Source organism: Penicillium crustosum (genome assembly GCF_028827405.1).
Source record: "Penicillium crustosum strain IBT 35664 chromosome Unknown utg000001l_segment0_segment0, whole genome shotgun sequence".
NCBI classification, from domain to species: Eukaryota; Fungi; Ascomycota; class Eurotiomycetes; order Eurotiales; family Aspergillaceae; genus Penicillium; species Penicillium crustosum.
In genome coordinates, this window is record NW_026623122.1 from 5,040,031 (window position 1) to 5,055,130 (window position 15,100).

The following is a 15,100-nucleotide window of genomic DNA, read 5'->3' on the forward strand; positions in this document are numbered from 1 at the left end:
ATTGCAAGAGGACCAGATGCGCGTCGAGACCACGACCACTGGGCCCGATAGAGTGCTTAGTCATATTTTCTTATCGATGCGCCAGGTAATTGCAGATGTTTGGTCGTCAGTCCAATCCCTTCAATTCAGACACAGTTGGCTCAATTTGAAATTTAGATACGCCGGAAGGCTCTCGGAAACTACCTTTTGCTTTTTGCCTTCTTGACCGTTCCTGTCTTGCTTGAGTACGGCCATATCCTACTTCGCCCCTTCCTCAAGCAAAGCAAACTTGATCCACATCTCAAGAACAATGAACAATCGACCGGTGGAACAGGCGTTGAGCATATTGGTGCCGACCCACGCCAATGATCTCCCACAAGAACTACTCAGCTATGCTATGTCACTAGTGGCACAGTCCCGAAGCTTCTCGAGCAGTCTAAAGCCCGAAGAGGAAATCGCTCGGCCATATGCCTGTGCCGAAATCGCTTGCAGAAGGTGTGCTACAAGTCCCGAATGAAGTCTTTCTATGGCTGGCTTAATTTTAGATGCTGATTGCTTACGCCTGACTTCTATAGGTTGACCCGAGCTCTTAAACTTCCTCCGCTGCTCGGACATGCGCCATGTCCTCCGCGCGTATACAAAAAGCTTTATTCATACCTCGACCGATCTCTCACATCAAGCTCCACTGGCCTAAAACCCTCAGCAAGCGGTTCGGCTCCAGGCACACCATCACGCGCCAGTTCGGCGCAAACCACACCAACGAAGGGTACGGCTGCCAGGAACACCCCTTCCAAGGCAGTAGCGCCAACACCACGAGGGCTACAAAATACACCTTCAAAGTCAACACCCTTAAAACGAAGTATGAGCACGGCAAACAGGCTTGAGAGTCCCTCGAAAACAGCAAGAAAGGCCACAGTCCCCCGAACAAAGGATATTCATGGGTCAACCATCATTCCAGATGCCCCGGCTTGGGTAATGACAGCCATTCGGACTGTATGCAAGATTCTCTCGACACCTGCCCCTCGTACAAACACCTGGTCTAGGCCTCCAATCTCAAGGACCTTGCCCCCGCATATCTTTTCTGGCGTATCGTCTGTCCTCTATCTTACGTCAAGCATGTCCAACGACGAACCGGGGTGGGACCGGGAGAGCTTGGATTTCCTGGAGCCTATTGTTTCTATCAATGGCTCTGATAAGGACGATGATTTCAAAGAACTGGTCTACGCCATGGCTGTGGCTGTATACTTCCTTGTGCTTGCCCGTCGGCGTAACCCCGGGCCAGATGCAGAGGCGGATATCGAAGCGCAGAAGATGGACAAGAAGACTTTTATTGAAATGCGTCAGACGGCATTGAACAGCCTTGGGCTGAAGGCTAATGACCGGAGACATCGTGATGATGTTGACCAATGGATCACTCTTATCATGGAGCAAGGGTGGGCCAACGGCCAGGAATGGTTCGAGAATATCCCCTATGCTGGACAGCTCTACGGTGAAGATGAGGAGGGCAGGTCCTACCAAGACCTGGATGAAGAGGATGCGACACTTAGGGGTGTTAGGCCGCCGAAACGTTCGGCGGCTGGGAGTGGGGCTCGTGCATCGCGGTCAGATCATGTTCCACGGGGCGGTCTTTTGCCTGGCCTGGGGACGATGATGCAGGATCGAATTGACTGGCTGAGTGACGATCGTCAAGAGGACTATGTGAATTGGAAAGCAGATATCATCGCTCGCATCGGAGGTGCAGCTGCTTAATCGTCATGCGACGTGACATTATCCCAAAGGGGATGCAGCCTACTAGTTCAATTGATACCCCAAGATATGAATCAACATTTATTTCTATATTCATCCTCGATAAGCAAAGAATTCGGCTTTGTCATGTCTATGTTTTAATTGTATGCTCCTTTTGCTCCAGAGCAACCCAATGTCCCATGTCAATATTGTGGTAACCCAACTCCATGCGCCGTCAATGGCGCCAAAACCAATGACCACTCATTCTCAGTACCAAATGCTCCTCGTCCGGTGATGAGGAATGGACTCATTTTTCTCTGCCTCTAGACTCTTCATCGTGTCGTACAAAAAGAAGTCGATGAGAATCGCATTGATGCCATATGTCTTTCGCGGTTTTTCCACGATCTTCAATTTATCACCCGACTCATCCGAGTTCTCGGTTTCGGGGTTCTCACTGCCGTTTGAAATACTCTTTGAAGAAGTGGGGGTTTGGCGGTTCATTTTGACCTCGGGGTGTTGTTTTTCGATCTCTCGTTTGATCAATTCAACACACCAGATACTCGTTCCACGAAGCTCGATCTCCCAGTTTGAACCTGGCTCGATGGGCTTCAGATCACGGATATGGTTTTCCAATTTAGGTGCGTAGCGAAGACAGTTCAACTGGTGTAGCATCTGCGGAATGCGGTAATCTAAGGTAGAATGTTAGAACGGATTCCAGGGAATGGTTAGGCTTGCAAGAGCCATACCTGCAAACATGGTGATCTTATCAATGTCGTGGAATTCACCAAAGTCTTCACCATTGAAACAGGCCCAGAGATCGGCAACTAGAATCTGAGCACGTTTGTACAGTCGGACTCTCTTTCCGTGGAAGATTGTCTCGTCGCGGAAACAGGAAAAGCTCTCTGTCAATATATTGACTAGTCCTGCGGCGGAGAGATTGGCGCTGTCAATGCAGTTGGCGAAGCTACCGCCGAATTCCTATATCCGGTTAGTATAACTCGTAGAGTCAAGGTAGTGAGGGATAATACCTCGCAAAGGACCTCGCCTGCTTCACGTAGGCACTGCACTCGTTCCTTGAACATAGGAATCTCTCCGTCTGTTGCAGATCGGAATACATGTTTGAGTAGATCCTCCGTGCACCTCTCTTCATCCACCCAGAAGTCGGGGGTTGTGATTGGGATATCTGAAGTTGGGGTAAGCATCCGTCATGCCAGAGGTTCATTTCATTTAACGGGACTGACCTTCATCAAGAGCTCTTTGTAGCGCAGCAACCAGACTCCAATAGCCAGTCCAGAGCTTACCACGATATTCAATACAGAAACGTTTTGGCTCTTCCTCCTCTTCAGACCAGAAACTAAAATTCAACAAGTCCATTGTAAAGATGAAATCGACTGTGCTCTCATCTTTGGTCTGTGGGTGTAATTCGTGCTCCGACCAGGTGTGCGTAGAATACTCTTTCTTCTGCATCATACGCCATATAGTTTCAGCAGCACCTTTGGTGTCAGCAAGGCTGATTGCGATATCAATCGCATTGTCGAAGACATACTGAGCCCCCTCAAGCACTTTGGTCTCTGGTGGGGCATCCTTTGGTCTTTCGCCCAGTCCGAAATGCTGGCGAAGAAGCTCTACCAACTCAGGATCGGCTTCATCGTCGGAATTGGCCTCAACCTGATCATTTCGCTGGGCCGGAATTGGATCCAATGATGGCATGATATTCGTGTTTGATCTTGATTGCAAACAAATGGGAAGATATGGGGTCAGGGGTATCTCCTTTGATATTGAAAGGATTCCTGCGGTGAGTAGCTAGTCCCGGCAGATATTCCACCCCACCTGGCTATTGAAATCCTTTTGAGGTTAGAACAAGAAAACGTGTATATCAAAAAAATACTTGAACACGACCAACCCTTTGAACGATCCGTGTTTTTTTTTCTCGCCACACCGAGATTTTGATCCGATGGTCTCTGATAGAGTCACCGGTTATGTAAGCAGACACAATAGCCCTGTATGCCCATGTATTTAAAATGCTTTCAGATATACGCCATGGTAGTATAGGCCTGTGATATTTGTGTCTCACAGTACAATATGTAGTTGTTATGAGCACAAGAGAGGTCTGTACATTACAGTGTAAGTTATAGTAACACGGGCTCTGCGGGTCTGGCCTACCTGGTACCTGATTAGAAGAATATATGGATAGCATCGTCATGACCCTGAAACAGGCACCGTTTATTTTGAGATCAAACTCAAGTTCATTCGTTCTCCAAAAGAGGGCGATCGGAGTATACGCGCCCCTACATATATATATACATTGACGCAATACAAAGATAATCACTTGTAGACAATATCACCAAACAACATCAATTACATTATACATTGTATATTCTATTCGTCTATTCGTCTCTTCACAAGAAAGAAAAATATATAAAACAAATCAAAGGTGTAGAGTGAAAGTAAGTGGAAACCCACGTGTGAGGCTCCTAGCAAGTGCCGTCATCGACAACGGTCACTGTTTCCGGCTCAGCACTTCTTCCACTTGCTCCCTTCTTTTGACCTTTTCCCCCTTCGCAATTTATCTCTAGAACACACACACCACTACATCACCACATCACTACACCATCCAACAATTACAACACTACAACACCACTTGATCGCGATCATTATCTACTGCCCGCCATGCGGGATAGCTCCCTTAAGCGCTCCCTCGGGGTGGACCTCACCCGCTCCCTCAAAGAGGTAAGTACAGCACTGCTGGCGCGTAATCCTGGCGCCCAAGTGACGCTGGCCTGAAAATGTACTCTGACAGTTATCTCATCACTTATAGTCACGCGTTCTGCTTGTCGGCGCAGGCGGCATCGGCTGCGAGCTACTGAAAAACCTCGTCCTCACCGGGTTCGGCGAAATCCACATCATCGACCTCGACACCATTGATTTGAGTAATCTCAATCGTCAGTTCCTGTTTCGACATGAGCATATTAAGAAATCAAAGGCCTTAGTACGTCAAACCGACCCACCCCGCGCACTTGCGCCGCTCCCTTGCGATCCTCCCCGACTCAAGCGCCGCGCATTCACATTGTCTGAGCGGTTCAACGATAGTAGATATGGAATACTGAGATATGGATGCTTTTATCTAGGTTGCTAAGGAAGTTGCGCAAAAGTTCCGGTCTGATGCAAAGCTCGAGGCCTACCATGCGAACATTATGGACGCCCAGTTCAACGTCTCGTGGTTCGGGTCCTTCAACGTCGTGTTTAATGCGCTAGACAACATTGCCGCGAGACGTCATGTGAACAAGATGTGCCTTACGGCCAATGTACCCTTGATAGAAAGTGGAACTACTGGCTTCAATGGGCAGGTTCAAGTCATTCAGAAGGTATTTCCCTAAAGCAACTTCTGGCTCTGCAGATTGGGCGTATGTTAACTGTGTGTTCTGCTAGTCGCAAACCGAGTGCTATGATTGCACACCGAAAGAAACCCCCAAGTCGTTCCCCGTGTGTACGATCCGAAGCAACCCAAGCCAGCCGATTCATTGTATCGTTTGGGCAAAGAGCTTCCTTTTGCCGTAAGATTCAGTTCCTGGTATTTCTATTTTGGATGCTCACCTTTGAGTAGGGAACTTTTCGGCGATAGCGAAGACGAGGCACCGGAGGTGGACAATACAGAAAATCCTGATAACGGTTTGTTCAATTTCACTCACAACTCGGCGCTGGAACTGACACCCGGCCAGCAAATGAAATTGCAGACCTACGCAAGGAAGCACTAGAGCTCAAAGAGTTGCGACAATCTATTGGCACCGAGGAAGCCCATCAGAAGGTCTTTGATAAAGTTTTTCGAAGAGACATTATGCGATTACAGGGCATGAAGGAAATGTGGAAGGAAAGGGAGCTACCAGAACCCCTTGACTTTGCTCGACTACAAGAAGAATCCGCTTCGATTGCTTCGACGATCTCCACGCAGGACCAGAAAGTGTGGACATTAGGGGAGAATTTTAGTGTGTTCAGGGACAGGTAATAACCGGTTGTCGCCGACGGCATATGTTCGACAAGCTAACACGCTACAGCTTGAACCGGTTGACCCATCGTCTGAAGCAACTTCAAGAAAAGAACGCCTCAGACCAAGATTCCCCGATCCTAACATTCGATAAAGATGATGTAGACACTTTGGACTTTGTTACCGCAGCAGCAAATCTCCGAGCTGCTTCCTTCCAAGTCGAACTCAAGTCCAAATTCGATGTCAAGCGTAAGTTCATCAAATAAGTGTGCACATTCCAAGTCGATCATTATTGACAAAGCTTCTACAGAAATGGCGGGCAATATCATTCCTGCCATTGCAACCACCAATGCCATGACGGCTGGACTATGTGTTCTTCAGTCATTGAAGGTGTTTCAAAACGACATAATGCATACCAAAATGGTAAGAATTGAGAAATGGTGCTCACTAGTACTGAAGCTAACACGTTGTTTCTCTCAAAGATTTTCCTCGAGAGATCTGGTGCTCGTGTGATCAACTCAGACTCATTAAACCCCCCAAATCCTGACTGTGCTGTCTGTTCCCCCGCAGTGGCTCGGGTTGAAATTGACCCCGAGCTAGCAACTCTTGAACACCTCATCCAGGGCGTTCTTCTGGCGGAGCTGGGTTATGGAGAAGAGGTTGCTATTACTTTTGGCAATCAACTGATCTATGACGCCGACTTCACCGACAACCTGGTAAAAAGGTTGTCTGACCTAGGCATCAAGAATGAGAGCATCGTCACGATCCTCGATGAAAATGAACCAGACACGCGAGTCAATCTTGAGTTGGTGATCATTGAGAGGTAAGCACCGTCTTTTCAATAACACTGGGCAATATTGACTGATTGACTTGCAGAAATGAGCCATCTTCTAAGGACTCCAAGCCCGCAACACTGCAGAAGTTGGTTGAGATACCCCTGAAGCCCGAGCAAGCGAAGCCCGAGCAGCCTGTGCAGCCATCTACAGATGATCCGACTGTGACTGGGAAGCGCAAGCGTGAGGGCTCAAGTGACGAGGTGGAGCTCAGCAGCCACGATGCTAAACGGCTCGCCAGTGCATCCGTTCCTGACTCGAAGGGCATTGAAGCTATTGTTCTTGACGACGATGCCAACGATGAAGAGGGAGGTGCCATCATGATCGACGATTGAATGTTGCAAACATAATTTCACGTGACATTTCAGGGTATTACTAGCAGCTACCACAGTTGTTTATCTTGATATCATTCTCTTCATACTTTCGGTATTCCCCTTTTCATTTTCTCACTACCTATCCCCTTCAAATCCTTCTGTATCATATGGCATAAAGGCGAACCTGATTTCAGTCAAGCGGAGGGGTTCAGAATCCCAAGTTGACGGGCATGCTTTGGATATGGACATGATAATGCATTATGGGACTTTTGTATCTGAATTGCTCAATGGCGTTTTTCCAGGTTGATAGATTACTAGAATATGGCATGGGAATAACAACACACAGCCTGAGCAAAGCATTAAGCTCGCGTTTACGTTGAATCCTGCGGAATTGAGAAGCTAGTTGAAGGAGTGGAGACTGGTAAGGGCAAGTATGGGCAAGTAGTTCGGAGTCGACGTTCGCGAGATCTCCAACTATATGGTGTCTTCTCGCCTCCATCATAGCAAACATTCAGTTTATACATGTAGATATTGAACTTTTTACAAATACACTTGCTTCATTGGTATTACATATTTCACTTGAATCGAATCAAACGGCACTCAATCCGCCATCGAGATTGAGCACACAGTTGTTAGCATATTCATTCTGCGCCAAGAACACAGCTGCATCAGCAATCTCGCATGGATCTCCGAATCGATGAAGAGGAATGAGATCCTTTAGCCTGCTCGTTTCCCCGGGTGTGAAGTCTAGTATCGAGATCAGCTAAGGCACGAACAAATACAGAATGCCCAAACCAACATACCTGCAACCATAGGTGTTTCAATATACCCCGGCACAATAGCATTTGACCGAATCACAATATCTTTCATTGAAGCTGATGCTTCGACAGCCAGCGACCGTGTTAGACCGAGAAGGCCAGCCTTGGAAGCGGCGTATGGAACCGCGCCAGTTCCACCTTTGAGTGCGAGTAAAGAGGAGACATTAATGATGCATTTCGACGGGGGTTTGGTCCCCGCAGCTGGACCACTCCGATTCCGAATCCGGCTGCGGATAGAGGCACGCATTAACGCGCGTGAAGTGAGAATTGCGCCTTCGAGATTAGTACGTAGGATTGTGGAGATATCTTCCAGCTCCGATCTTGGCAAAATGTTTGATATCGAAATTCCCGCTGCGTTGACTAGGATGTCCACATTTGCCTGGATGATGGTTAAGAGTGGGTATTTGTCGAGATAGATGAGGTAGCTTACCATTTCCTTTTCGAGTTCGCGCATCCATGATCCGGCATTTGAGACGTCTCCGACAAGTAGGCGGATCTTTCCTTGCGTGCTTTGCTGGTTGTCTTCTTCCGGAGCGCGAGTTGCGACTTCATCATTATGTTCACCAAGTTCTGCTGGTGTAACTGCAAGAGACTTGAGTTTTGTGGCTGCTTCCTCTAGGCGTATTTGAGACCGGCCGACGAGGACTATGGTCGATGCGCCTTCTTGTAGAAACCGTTCGGCAATAGCGAAGCCGATGCCGGATGTCCCACCGGTGACCATGCATTTTCGGCCGACAAGTCGGTTTCCAGACTGGAATGAAATGTGGTTGCTTTCATTCGGCTGAGACGAGTATGATCGCTTTGTATATCTCAGGGAATAACTTGACACTTGGCTGTTGACGGGGCCGACATTGCGTATATTGATCGGCCTTGATAAGGTTTGAATAAACAGGATTGGCACTCGCAAGCGAATTGAAGGAACTCTCAAACAGCTCATATTGTTTACTTTGTCCTTAAGCTCCAGACAAAACGCGATATCGGGAGGATCGGGTGCGTCACTGGGGCAGCTTCAGCACGGACCAACACGCCAACCTCAAGAAGGCTCTTTCGCTCCACAGTGGTCAACTTCCTACAACTACGCGAATACGCGTGCTTCATCATGGCGCAACCAACGGATTCCGAGTTTGTGACTATAGTCTCAGATGACGGATTTGAATTCATTATCCCTCGCAGCACAGCTTATGTCTCAGAGACCTTACGCATCCCGCTTTCTTCGAGTACGTGGACTCGAGATCTATTGCTGTATGGGTTGTACTAACTACCCACAGCCAATTTCCCCGAGGGTCGCGATGGTAAATTTGTGTTGAAAGACTTCTCGTACGTCTCGCGGTTATATCCTGCGTTTTCATTTGGTGGACATTGCTGACGAAGTTGTTTCTCTACAGTGGCGTCATTGTCGAAAAGATCTGCGAATACCTTTGCTACAATGAAAAGCACAAGGACCAGGTCAATGTGCCGGACATGGATATCCCACCGGAGTTGTGCCTGGAGCTCTTGATGGCTGCGGATTTCTTGAATACCTAATTTCGACATGGTGCCTCGGACCTTGGGTTTCTTATCACCTCTGTGGATGAGACCTCTGGTATCGATCTCTGTTTCGGTTCGCATCGTCTTTGAAATGATTCACGACGCAACGGCATACGATATTCGATTTTTACGACAATAGCACGGGGAGTTCCGGACTTGGCTCACATAAATATGCTTGGCCATGGCGTTATGTCATGACATGTGTTCTATGGGATAGAATACATCTAACATTATGCAATTCTTTCTTTGCTGTAGCAGTATCCTTGATTTTTGCAAACGACCTCTTATCCCATCTGAGCATATGCAAACGGTTAATACTTCTATGGCCGATTTTGTCTAAAGATGATGGCAGATCAAAAAAACTTCCAATGATAACGCGCTTGTCAATCTACCACTGGCCAAGGGTTTGGATCATAGGAGACAAATTGAACAACGAATCATATCCATATTATATTGTAGAGTTCTATACTCCGTACTTAAGATGGCTATTGAGTAGAGCGTATCGACTTGAAGATGGAAGCTGGTCCACCTGAGCACCTGAATTATGGCGGCTGAGTCAGCAAATAACAAATACCGAGGGCTGGGGCCGGCTCCACCGGGGCGAACTTCCAAGGAAGTGCCCGCCATCGCGAAGATCACTCTTTCATACATTCTGATTTGCGGGATGCAGTTCACAGGAGCATTGCTCACTGTGGTCTTCAGTCTAGTCAGAACAATTTTCGACTTTTGAACAGTTTATTTGCCTGTGCCCACAGTTGGATGCACTGGCGACCTTCTCTGTTGATTGCATCTCCCCCGGATCACTGATAAGGGTCACCCGCAGAGGCGCATACAACACCGCCTCATCATGTCAAGCATCGTGGAGCCCTCCACAATACCAACCACATCTAGTACGGCTTTGTTGGAAAACTTGAATACAACCATTTCGCCAGACACTTCTTCTTTGTCCTCTTTACCGCATCAACTCTTGACCTCCCCCCTTCGCGCCTTTCAGCACGCCGAGACCTTTGCCTTCCGAACGGTCCCCCAAACCCTCGCCAGAATAACCGGAATCAAAGCACTTGGTCAAACCATCCGGAGTGGAACTGGTTTAGCAGCTGGAGCCAGCGGTACCGCCGCGACGCATGCAGCGGATATGGCGGGAAATGAGCTCGCCGATGCAGCCGGCCAGCAGAGTGGCTACTACATTGCTGAGTTTTTAGGTGCTATGAAGAAGCTCGGCGGATTCTTTGGGTATCTGACAAGTCTCTGGTCATTTGCCTGCCTAGTAGAGGTGAGGCCCCGCTTTCAACTTGTATACTTACCATGCTGATAGGTCTAGGCGCTCATTCTCAACCGAATTACTATCTATGCATCCACACGACGACACCTTCGACTAGGATGGGAAAGGCGTGCGGCTCTCCGATTGATTCCTATCGTTCTCTTCGCCTCCCAAATCCTCAGCCTGCTCCGTGGAATCCGATGTCAAACATCGCCATCCTTTTCAACAATGCGTTACGGATACCCCGGAAAACAACTGGTGTTCGATTATTCTAGTGATGGGGGTGTTCTTTACTCAATTAGCTCGACCCTTCTAGGATGGGAGTCTGAGGAACGGTCGTGCAGTGCTGTGAAAATGGCGCGCGGAACTATCCCTGGTGTCCCATATGGATCATTTTCCCTACTATGGCCAACATTCATGCTCCTTTGCTTGAGTCACTTTATTGAAACACTCTCGTGCGCATTACAAGGCAGGCCCGTGATGACCGAGACAGGGATGTCCATCTTCGAACACTCAATCGCCTTTGCAGAAGCCGAGTCGATGATCAGTAAATCCATTGGACTAGGCCTGTTCGGTCTTCCTAAACAAAGCCCACTCAGCGCGCTTTCGGGTGGGTCTGATGACAGCTCAACTTCCGTTTTTGAACTCCTCACAAGATCACAAGTCTTGGAACGCATGAATGTCACACCCGAACTGCTACTTATTGTATTGATCTCGTGCTGCAATAGTGCAACTTCCCACATATTAGAAGTCTTCGGCAAACAGAGCAAGTATCGGCTTTTCAGCACCGCCTTTTGGGGTGCCTGCTTCATGGTAGCCATGTCGTGGGGGTTAGATGGCGGTCCGCCCGTCAGCCTCGAAACCGGCGTCCTCAGGTTCCCGACTGTTTGCATTGTGGGATTCATCCCTCACATCTTTTTATTATTCGGCATCGTGATTTGTCTGTCAATATACACTCTAGCACTTACCATCACCGCTGTTTCGTTGCCTTCGGACGATCAACCTGTCTCAATCTATGACCGTTTCTTGATGGCCCACGAGAATATGCAAGGCTCGAACCAGATAAGGAGCATTCGTATAAACAGACACGAAGACTTTTATACAACGTTGCTTCGAATCGGCTATGTTGCCCTAACCGCCGCGAGTGAGGCCGTGTTCTTGAATGAGGGCCAATCAGTTGTTGCACGGCGGATGACGTGGCTAGAAGAGGATCGGCTTTCTGAGATCGAAGCCTCAAGGCGGAAATCTACATCTTATGGGAGTTGGCAGAGCGAAGCTAGCAGTCGGCCTATCGAAGCCATGGGCTTCTCAAGTTTCGATATGCCTGAACAATCTGCTTGGGAGAGTGGTTACAACCGTGAAAAGAAGGTCGAAAAACCCAAAAACGGTACTCGAGCCGTGCAATCTCGAGCTGAGCTTGGGGGAGTTGGCGCAGTGCGAGTATCTATTAGATTGTGGCATGTCCTCTCGTTCTTCCGCGCAATTTCACTTATAATGCTCCGCTGGGCTGCATATGGGCTCAATAACGTGCTTGATCGACTGGGAATAAGCGCTCGGCCAATGTGGCTCAAACGCATTGTTGGCCATCGCGGAAAGAAGTCTAATGTCGACAAGACGAACCCATCACAGCCATTAGATTTCTGGATCCTCTCTGAAAGTGGAGAGCTTGAGCTCCCCGATGATCATGACTTTGACGTGGAGGTCGAGATGAGGAAGCGAGAGCGTGCGAATCGGCCAGATTGGATGGGCTCGGACGAAAGCCGGTTAGACGACAGACTGTACAGTTGGTGGAAAATTGGCGGTGCATGGGGAAACCAAGATCAAACCTCGGATTATTCACCACCCTCTGATGACTTCGACACCACGAGCGTGGTGTCCATGTCTACCAATGCTTCAGAGTCGGAATGGGAGGATTACCGGTCAGATGATGGTCGTCGGACTCCTACCCAGCTCCACCCGTATGCAGATAGAGCAAGCCCACCACTCCAAGATCCCCTACTCGACATGAGCACACTCGCCCGTCTTCTTGACCCGCGCGATCGCGACAGTAGAGAGGAAGCTAGGATTCTAGCTGCTCATCTCAAAACAAACCAGGAGAATCCACAGATCATGACGCGCAGTCGTTACCAGAAACAAGTTGAAAAGGAGAGATCCCGAATCATCTTCTCATCCCGCCTCCAGCAGCTCAACGCCATGCACTCGGGATCCGAAGGGCGGAAACCTACCCCCGAAGAAGAAGCTGAACTCCTTGAGAAGCTGATCCTTTCCCGTCGCTCGGAAACTTCGGCTAGCTCCGATGCCCACACGTGGGAATCTGGCGCAACAGGTCTCGGCCCCAATGGTCCACCATGTGTGGTTTGCCAAACAAGCCCACGGGCTATCATCACCTGGCCCTGTCGCTGTCTGTGCATTTGCGAGGACTGTCGCGTGAGCCTTGCCATGAACAACTTCGGCAGCTGTGTGACTTGTAGGCAGGAAGTCGTAGGATTTATGCGTCTATGGGTTCCGTAGGTGAAACTATTTCAATCTCTCGAATTTTTCTAGCTCGGATTCTCTTTCTCTTTGGCTCACATAGGTTCCCATATTGAACAATTTGTAACATATCAATCACATTTGCATGACAGCCTTAGCTTCGTATGGCGTTTTTCAGACCGTTACTTCTCCATTTGCTAGTTGTACACATGTACGAGACCAAATACGGGCTTGCTTGCACGATGATAAATTCAAGATCATTCATTTATTTCATACATTCCTTAGTGGCTATCAAGCTCTGCCGTCAAAAATCATCACATCCTTCAGCAAAGGGGAGACAATTTTATCAAAAATTCGCTCCTCGAAGTTATGACTTTCCCGGCAGATGGTACTCACGCCAGACCAGGAAAGACAACTATCCACAACACTAGCATAGTGCCAGCCACTTTCTAGGCGTACCTCTTTAGTAAGCTTCAACGCATAGTCAACAATCGCTTTTTTATCGTCTTGAGTCTCATCCTGTGAGAGTAATGCATCTAAAGGCCGACCGAGCGAGAGCTCCACGAGGCTCAATCCAAGGGATTGTAAAACAGACTCTCGTTTATCCGAGCTAGACATTGTAGATGAGCCTTTCAAAGCAACTAGAGCAGATAGAGGCCACGAGAGATATAGAATATCCAGTGTTTCAGCGGCTAGGTGGAAATTGGAGCTGTCCCATTGATCCTTGAGCCAGTTTCCATGGTACTGCAGGACGGCGCAGGCAATGCTGGCGGCAATACATAATCGGTCACGGCGACTAAATGAAGTCAGAGCTTCACGCAGAGATTGTTTCAAGGAATCTCGCTGCAAACTTTGTACCGCGTGCATAGTGTATCGATAGGCTGGGTTGAAGTCTTCTGATATGAATCCAATTGTGGTTTGTTGTTGAAAAAGTGGCTTAAAACTCTGGAGTGATGAGCAAAGGTCTGGGATTTGCTGTTCGTTTGACTGCCCAGCCAAAGAAGGCGTCAAAATTTGCGGGTTGTCTATTGCTTGAGGCTGAAAAATCACCTCTCTCCAATCCCATACACCTGTTGTCCTAGGGATGTTGGAGAAGATGAAATGAAACATGGACTCGGAATTATTTCGAGGCGAATCATTGGCATACTCGGTTAGATAGGGCTGGAGTCGGAGATGGACGGAGTGATGTTCCCGGCAGTGACATTGCCAACAGGAACCACCGATTGCCTGAAATAAGAATTCAACGTGCTGTCGCTCGTTTTGGTACCGCCTAAGAAGGCTGGTCCAAGGTTTTCGACGTTTTCGTCTCTCCTCTTGATGATTTACTTGATCAATCAATGTTCGGAGTATAGTATTCGCCGCATCGATTTTCTCCAGCAGGTCGTCATATACCGCCCTTGAAAGGATTTTCCAGAACTTCCAAAATGAACGGAGATCAGTCGAGCTCTGCTTTTGAAGGATTAGCTATTACAGTTAAATGCATCAGAACAAAGTTTTATGTGGGAGATTAGCTCCCAGGCCTAATCCATGGATGGATGGAAAGTGGCTTGCAAGGTTCCAAGGTTGCTTACATTAGTCTCCGTCGCGGATAACCCTAATTTTCCTGAGAGCCGCTCCAATAGCTCGGACAAAGAGTTCATGTTTCCGAGAAACGGCCTGTAATTTCGTCCAAGTTTGCGTAGAAGCGCCTTTTGTAAATTTGGATCTTTCCACCCAGCGCCTTGGGGATTTTTAATGAGAGTGGTAACTGTCTCTTCATCATCCCCGAAATCCTCAAGCACATCCTCCAGTGTACATTGAAGAATGGCGTATTGTGTGTTGAGACCCATATGGTATGTCAAGAGCTCTCTGTGATAGTGTCTCAGGAGTCGTATCTTCTCGATGCCTCGAGCATAACCATCGATTTGATTTACCAGAAGAGGAATCACAGCCAGTGCAAGCCCTGCAGCTTCAATGCCACTGACCATTTCTGCCCATGTGATATTAAGGAAGCAGAGGACAATGAGCTGACTACAAGGCAATAGCTTGGAGGACTGCCCCGCACCTATGTGCTGAGCTCAGCTTCATACTGTCGCTTCAGGGGCCAATCAATTCGCTCAGAAGAATGCCACTCAGACGAGGTTCAAGCATCAGCATCCTGACTATGCAAGTGCGAATTCAATCGACTGGAAGCCTTTTCAATTATAGCG

General features: G+C 48.2%; 7 protein-coding genes across 7 annotated transcripts; 4 read left to right on the top strand and 3 right to left on the bottom strand.

Annotated features, from left to right (window-relative positions):
* Positions 1-289: 289 nt before the first annotated feature.
* N7487_001874 (uncharacterized protein) lies at positions 290-1,728 on the top strand (the record flags this gene model as incomplete). Its single annotated transcript, XM_056869622.1, has 2 exons — positions 290-474; positions 555-1,728. The coding sequence occupies 2 exons, from the start codon at positions 290-292 to the stop codon at positions 1,726-1,728; spliced, it is 1,359 nt and encodes a 452-aa protein (XP_056734406.1).
* A 243-nt stretch (positions 1,729-1,971) lies between these two features.
* On the bottom strand, positions 1,972-3,414 carry N7487_001875 (queuosine 5'-phosphate N-glycosylase/hydrolase; the record flags this gene model as incomplete). Its single annotated transcript, XM_056869623.1, has 4 exons — positions 1,972-2,393; positions 2,451-2,682; positions 2,733-2,887; positions 2,946-3,414. 4 exons carry the CDS (start codon positions 3,412-3,414, stop codon positions 1,972-1,974), a joined length of 1,278 nt encoding a protein of 425 aa, XP_056734407.1.
* Positions 3,415-4,374: 960 nt separating this feature from the next.
* N7487_001876 (E1 ubiquitin-activating protein ubaB) lies at positions 4,375-6,854 on the top strand (the record flags this gene model as incomplete). The annotated part of the gene is made up of 10 exons (XM_056869624.1): positions 4,375-4,434; positions 4,523-4,693; positions 4,833-5,069; positions 5,134-5,258; positions 5,309-5,373; positions 5,424-5,703; positions 5,757-5,935; positions 5,997-6,109; positions 6,169-6,509; positions 6,563-6,854. 10 exons carry the CDS (start codon positions 4,375-4,377, stop codon positions 6,852-6,854), a joined length of 1,863 nt encoding a protein of 620 aa, XP_056734408.1.
* Positions 6,855-7,422: 568 nt separating this feature from the next.
* On the bottom strand, positions 7,423-8,588 carry N7487_001877 (SDR family NAD(P)-dependent oxidoreductase; the record flags this gene model as incomplete). Its single annotated transcript, XM_056869625.1, has 3 exons — positions 7,423-7,580; positions 7,637-8,030; positions 8,082-8,588. 3 exons carry the CDS (start codon positions 8,586-8,588, stop codon positions 7,423-7,425), a joined length of 1,059 nt encoding a protein of 352 aa, XP_056734409.1.
* Positions 8,589-8,715: 127 nt separating this feature from the next.
* N7487_001878 (elongin C) lies at positions 8,716-9,317 on the top strand. The gene is made up of 3 exons (XM_056869626.1): positions 8,716-8,868; positions 8,920-8,968; positions 9,037-9,317. Exons 1-3 carry the CDS (start codon positions 8,751-8,753, stop codon positions 9,173-9,175), a joined length of 306 nt encoding a protein of 101 aa, XP_056734410.1. The 5' UTR covers positions 8,716-8,750; the 3' UTR covers positions 9,176-9,317.
* A 708-nt stretch (positions 9,318-10,025) lies between these two features.
* Positions 10,026-12,950, top strand: N7487_001879 (putative ubiquitin-protein ligase (Asi3); the record flags this gene model as incomplete). The annotated part of the gene is made up of 2 exons (XM_056869627.1): positions 10,026-10,451; positions 10,500-12,950. The coding sequence occupies 2 exons, from the start codon at positions 10,026-10,028 to the stop codon at positions 12,948-12,950; spliced, it is 2,877 nt and encodes a 958-aa protein (XP_056734411.1).
* A 252-nt stretch (positions 12,951-13,202) lies between these two features.
* N7487_001880 (uncharacterized protein) lies at positions 13,203-14,878 on the bottom strand (the record flags this gene model as incomplete). Its single annotated transcript, XM_056869628.1, has 2 exons — positions 13,203-14,375; positions 14,483-14,878. The coding sequence occupies 2 exons, from the start codon at positions 14,876-14,878 to the stop codon at positions 13,203-13,205; spliced, it is 1,569 nt and encodes a 522-aa protein (XP_056734412.1).
* Between the last annotated feature and the right edge of the window lie 222 nt (positions 14,879-15,100).

Excerpts from the sequence above, each read along its gene's own strand:
- N7487_001878 (XM_056869626.1), top strand. The coding sequence starts at position 8,751 with ATGGCGCAACCAACGGATTCCGAGTTTGTGACTATAGTCTCAGATGAC. Across the intron at positions 8,869-8,919 it reads ACGCATCCCGCTTTCTTCGA|CCAATTTCCCCGAGGGTCGC; the intron begins GTACGTGGACTC and ends AACTACCCACAG. Across the intron at positions 8,969-9,036 it reads TTTGTGTTGAAAGACTTCTC|TGGCGTCATTGTCGAAAAGA; the intron begins GTACGTCTCGCG and ends GTTTCTCTACAG.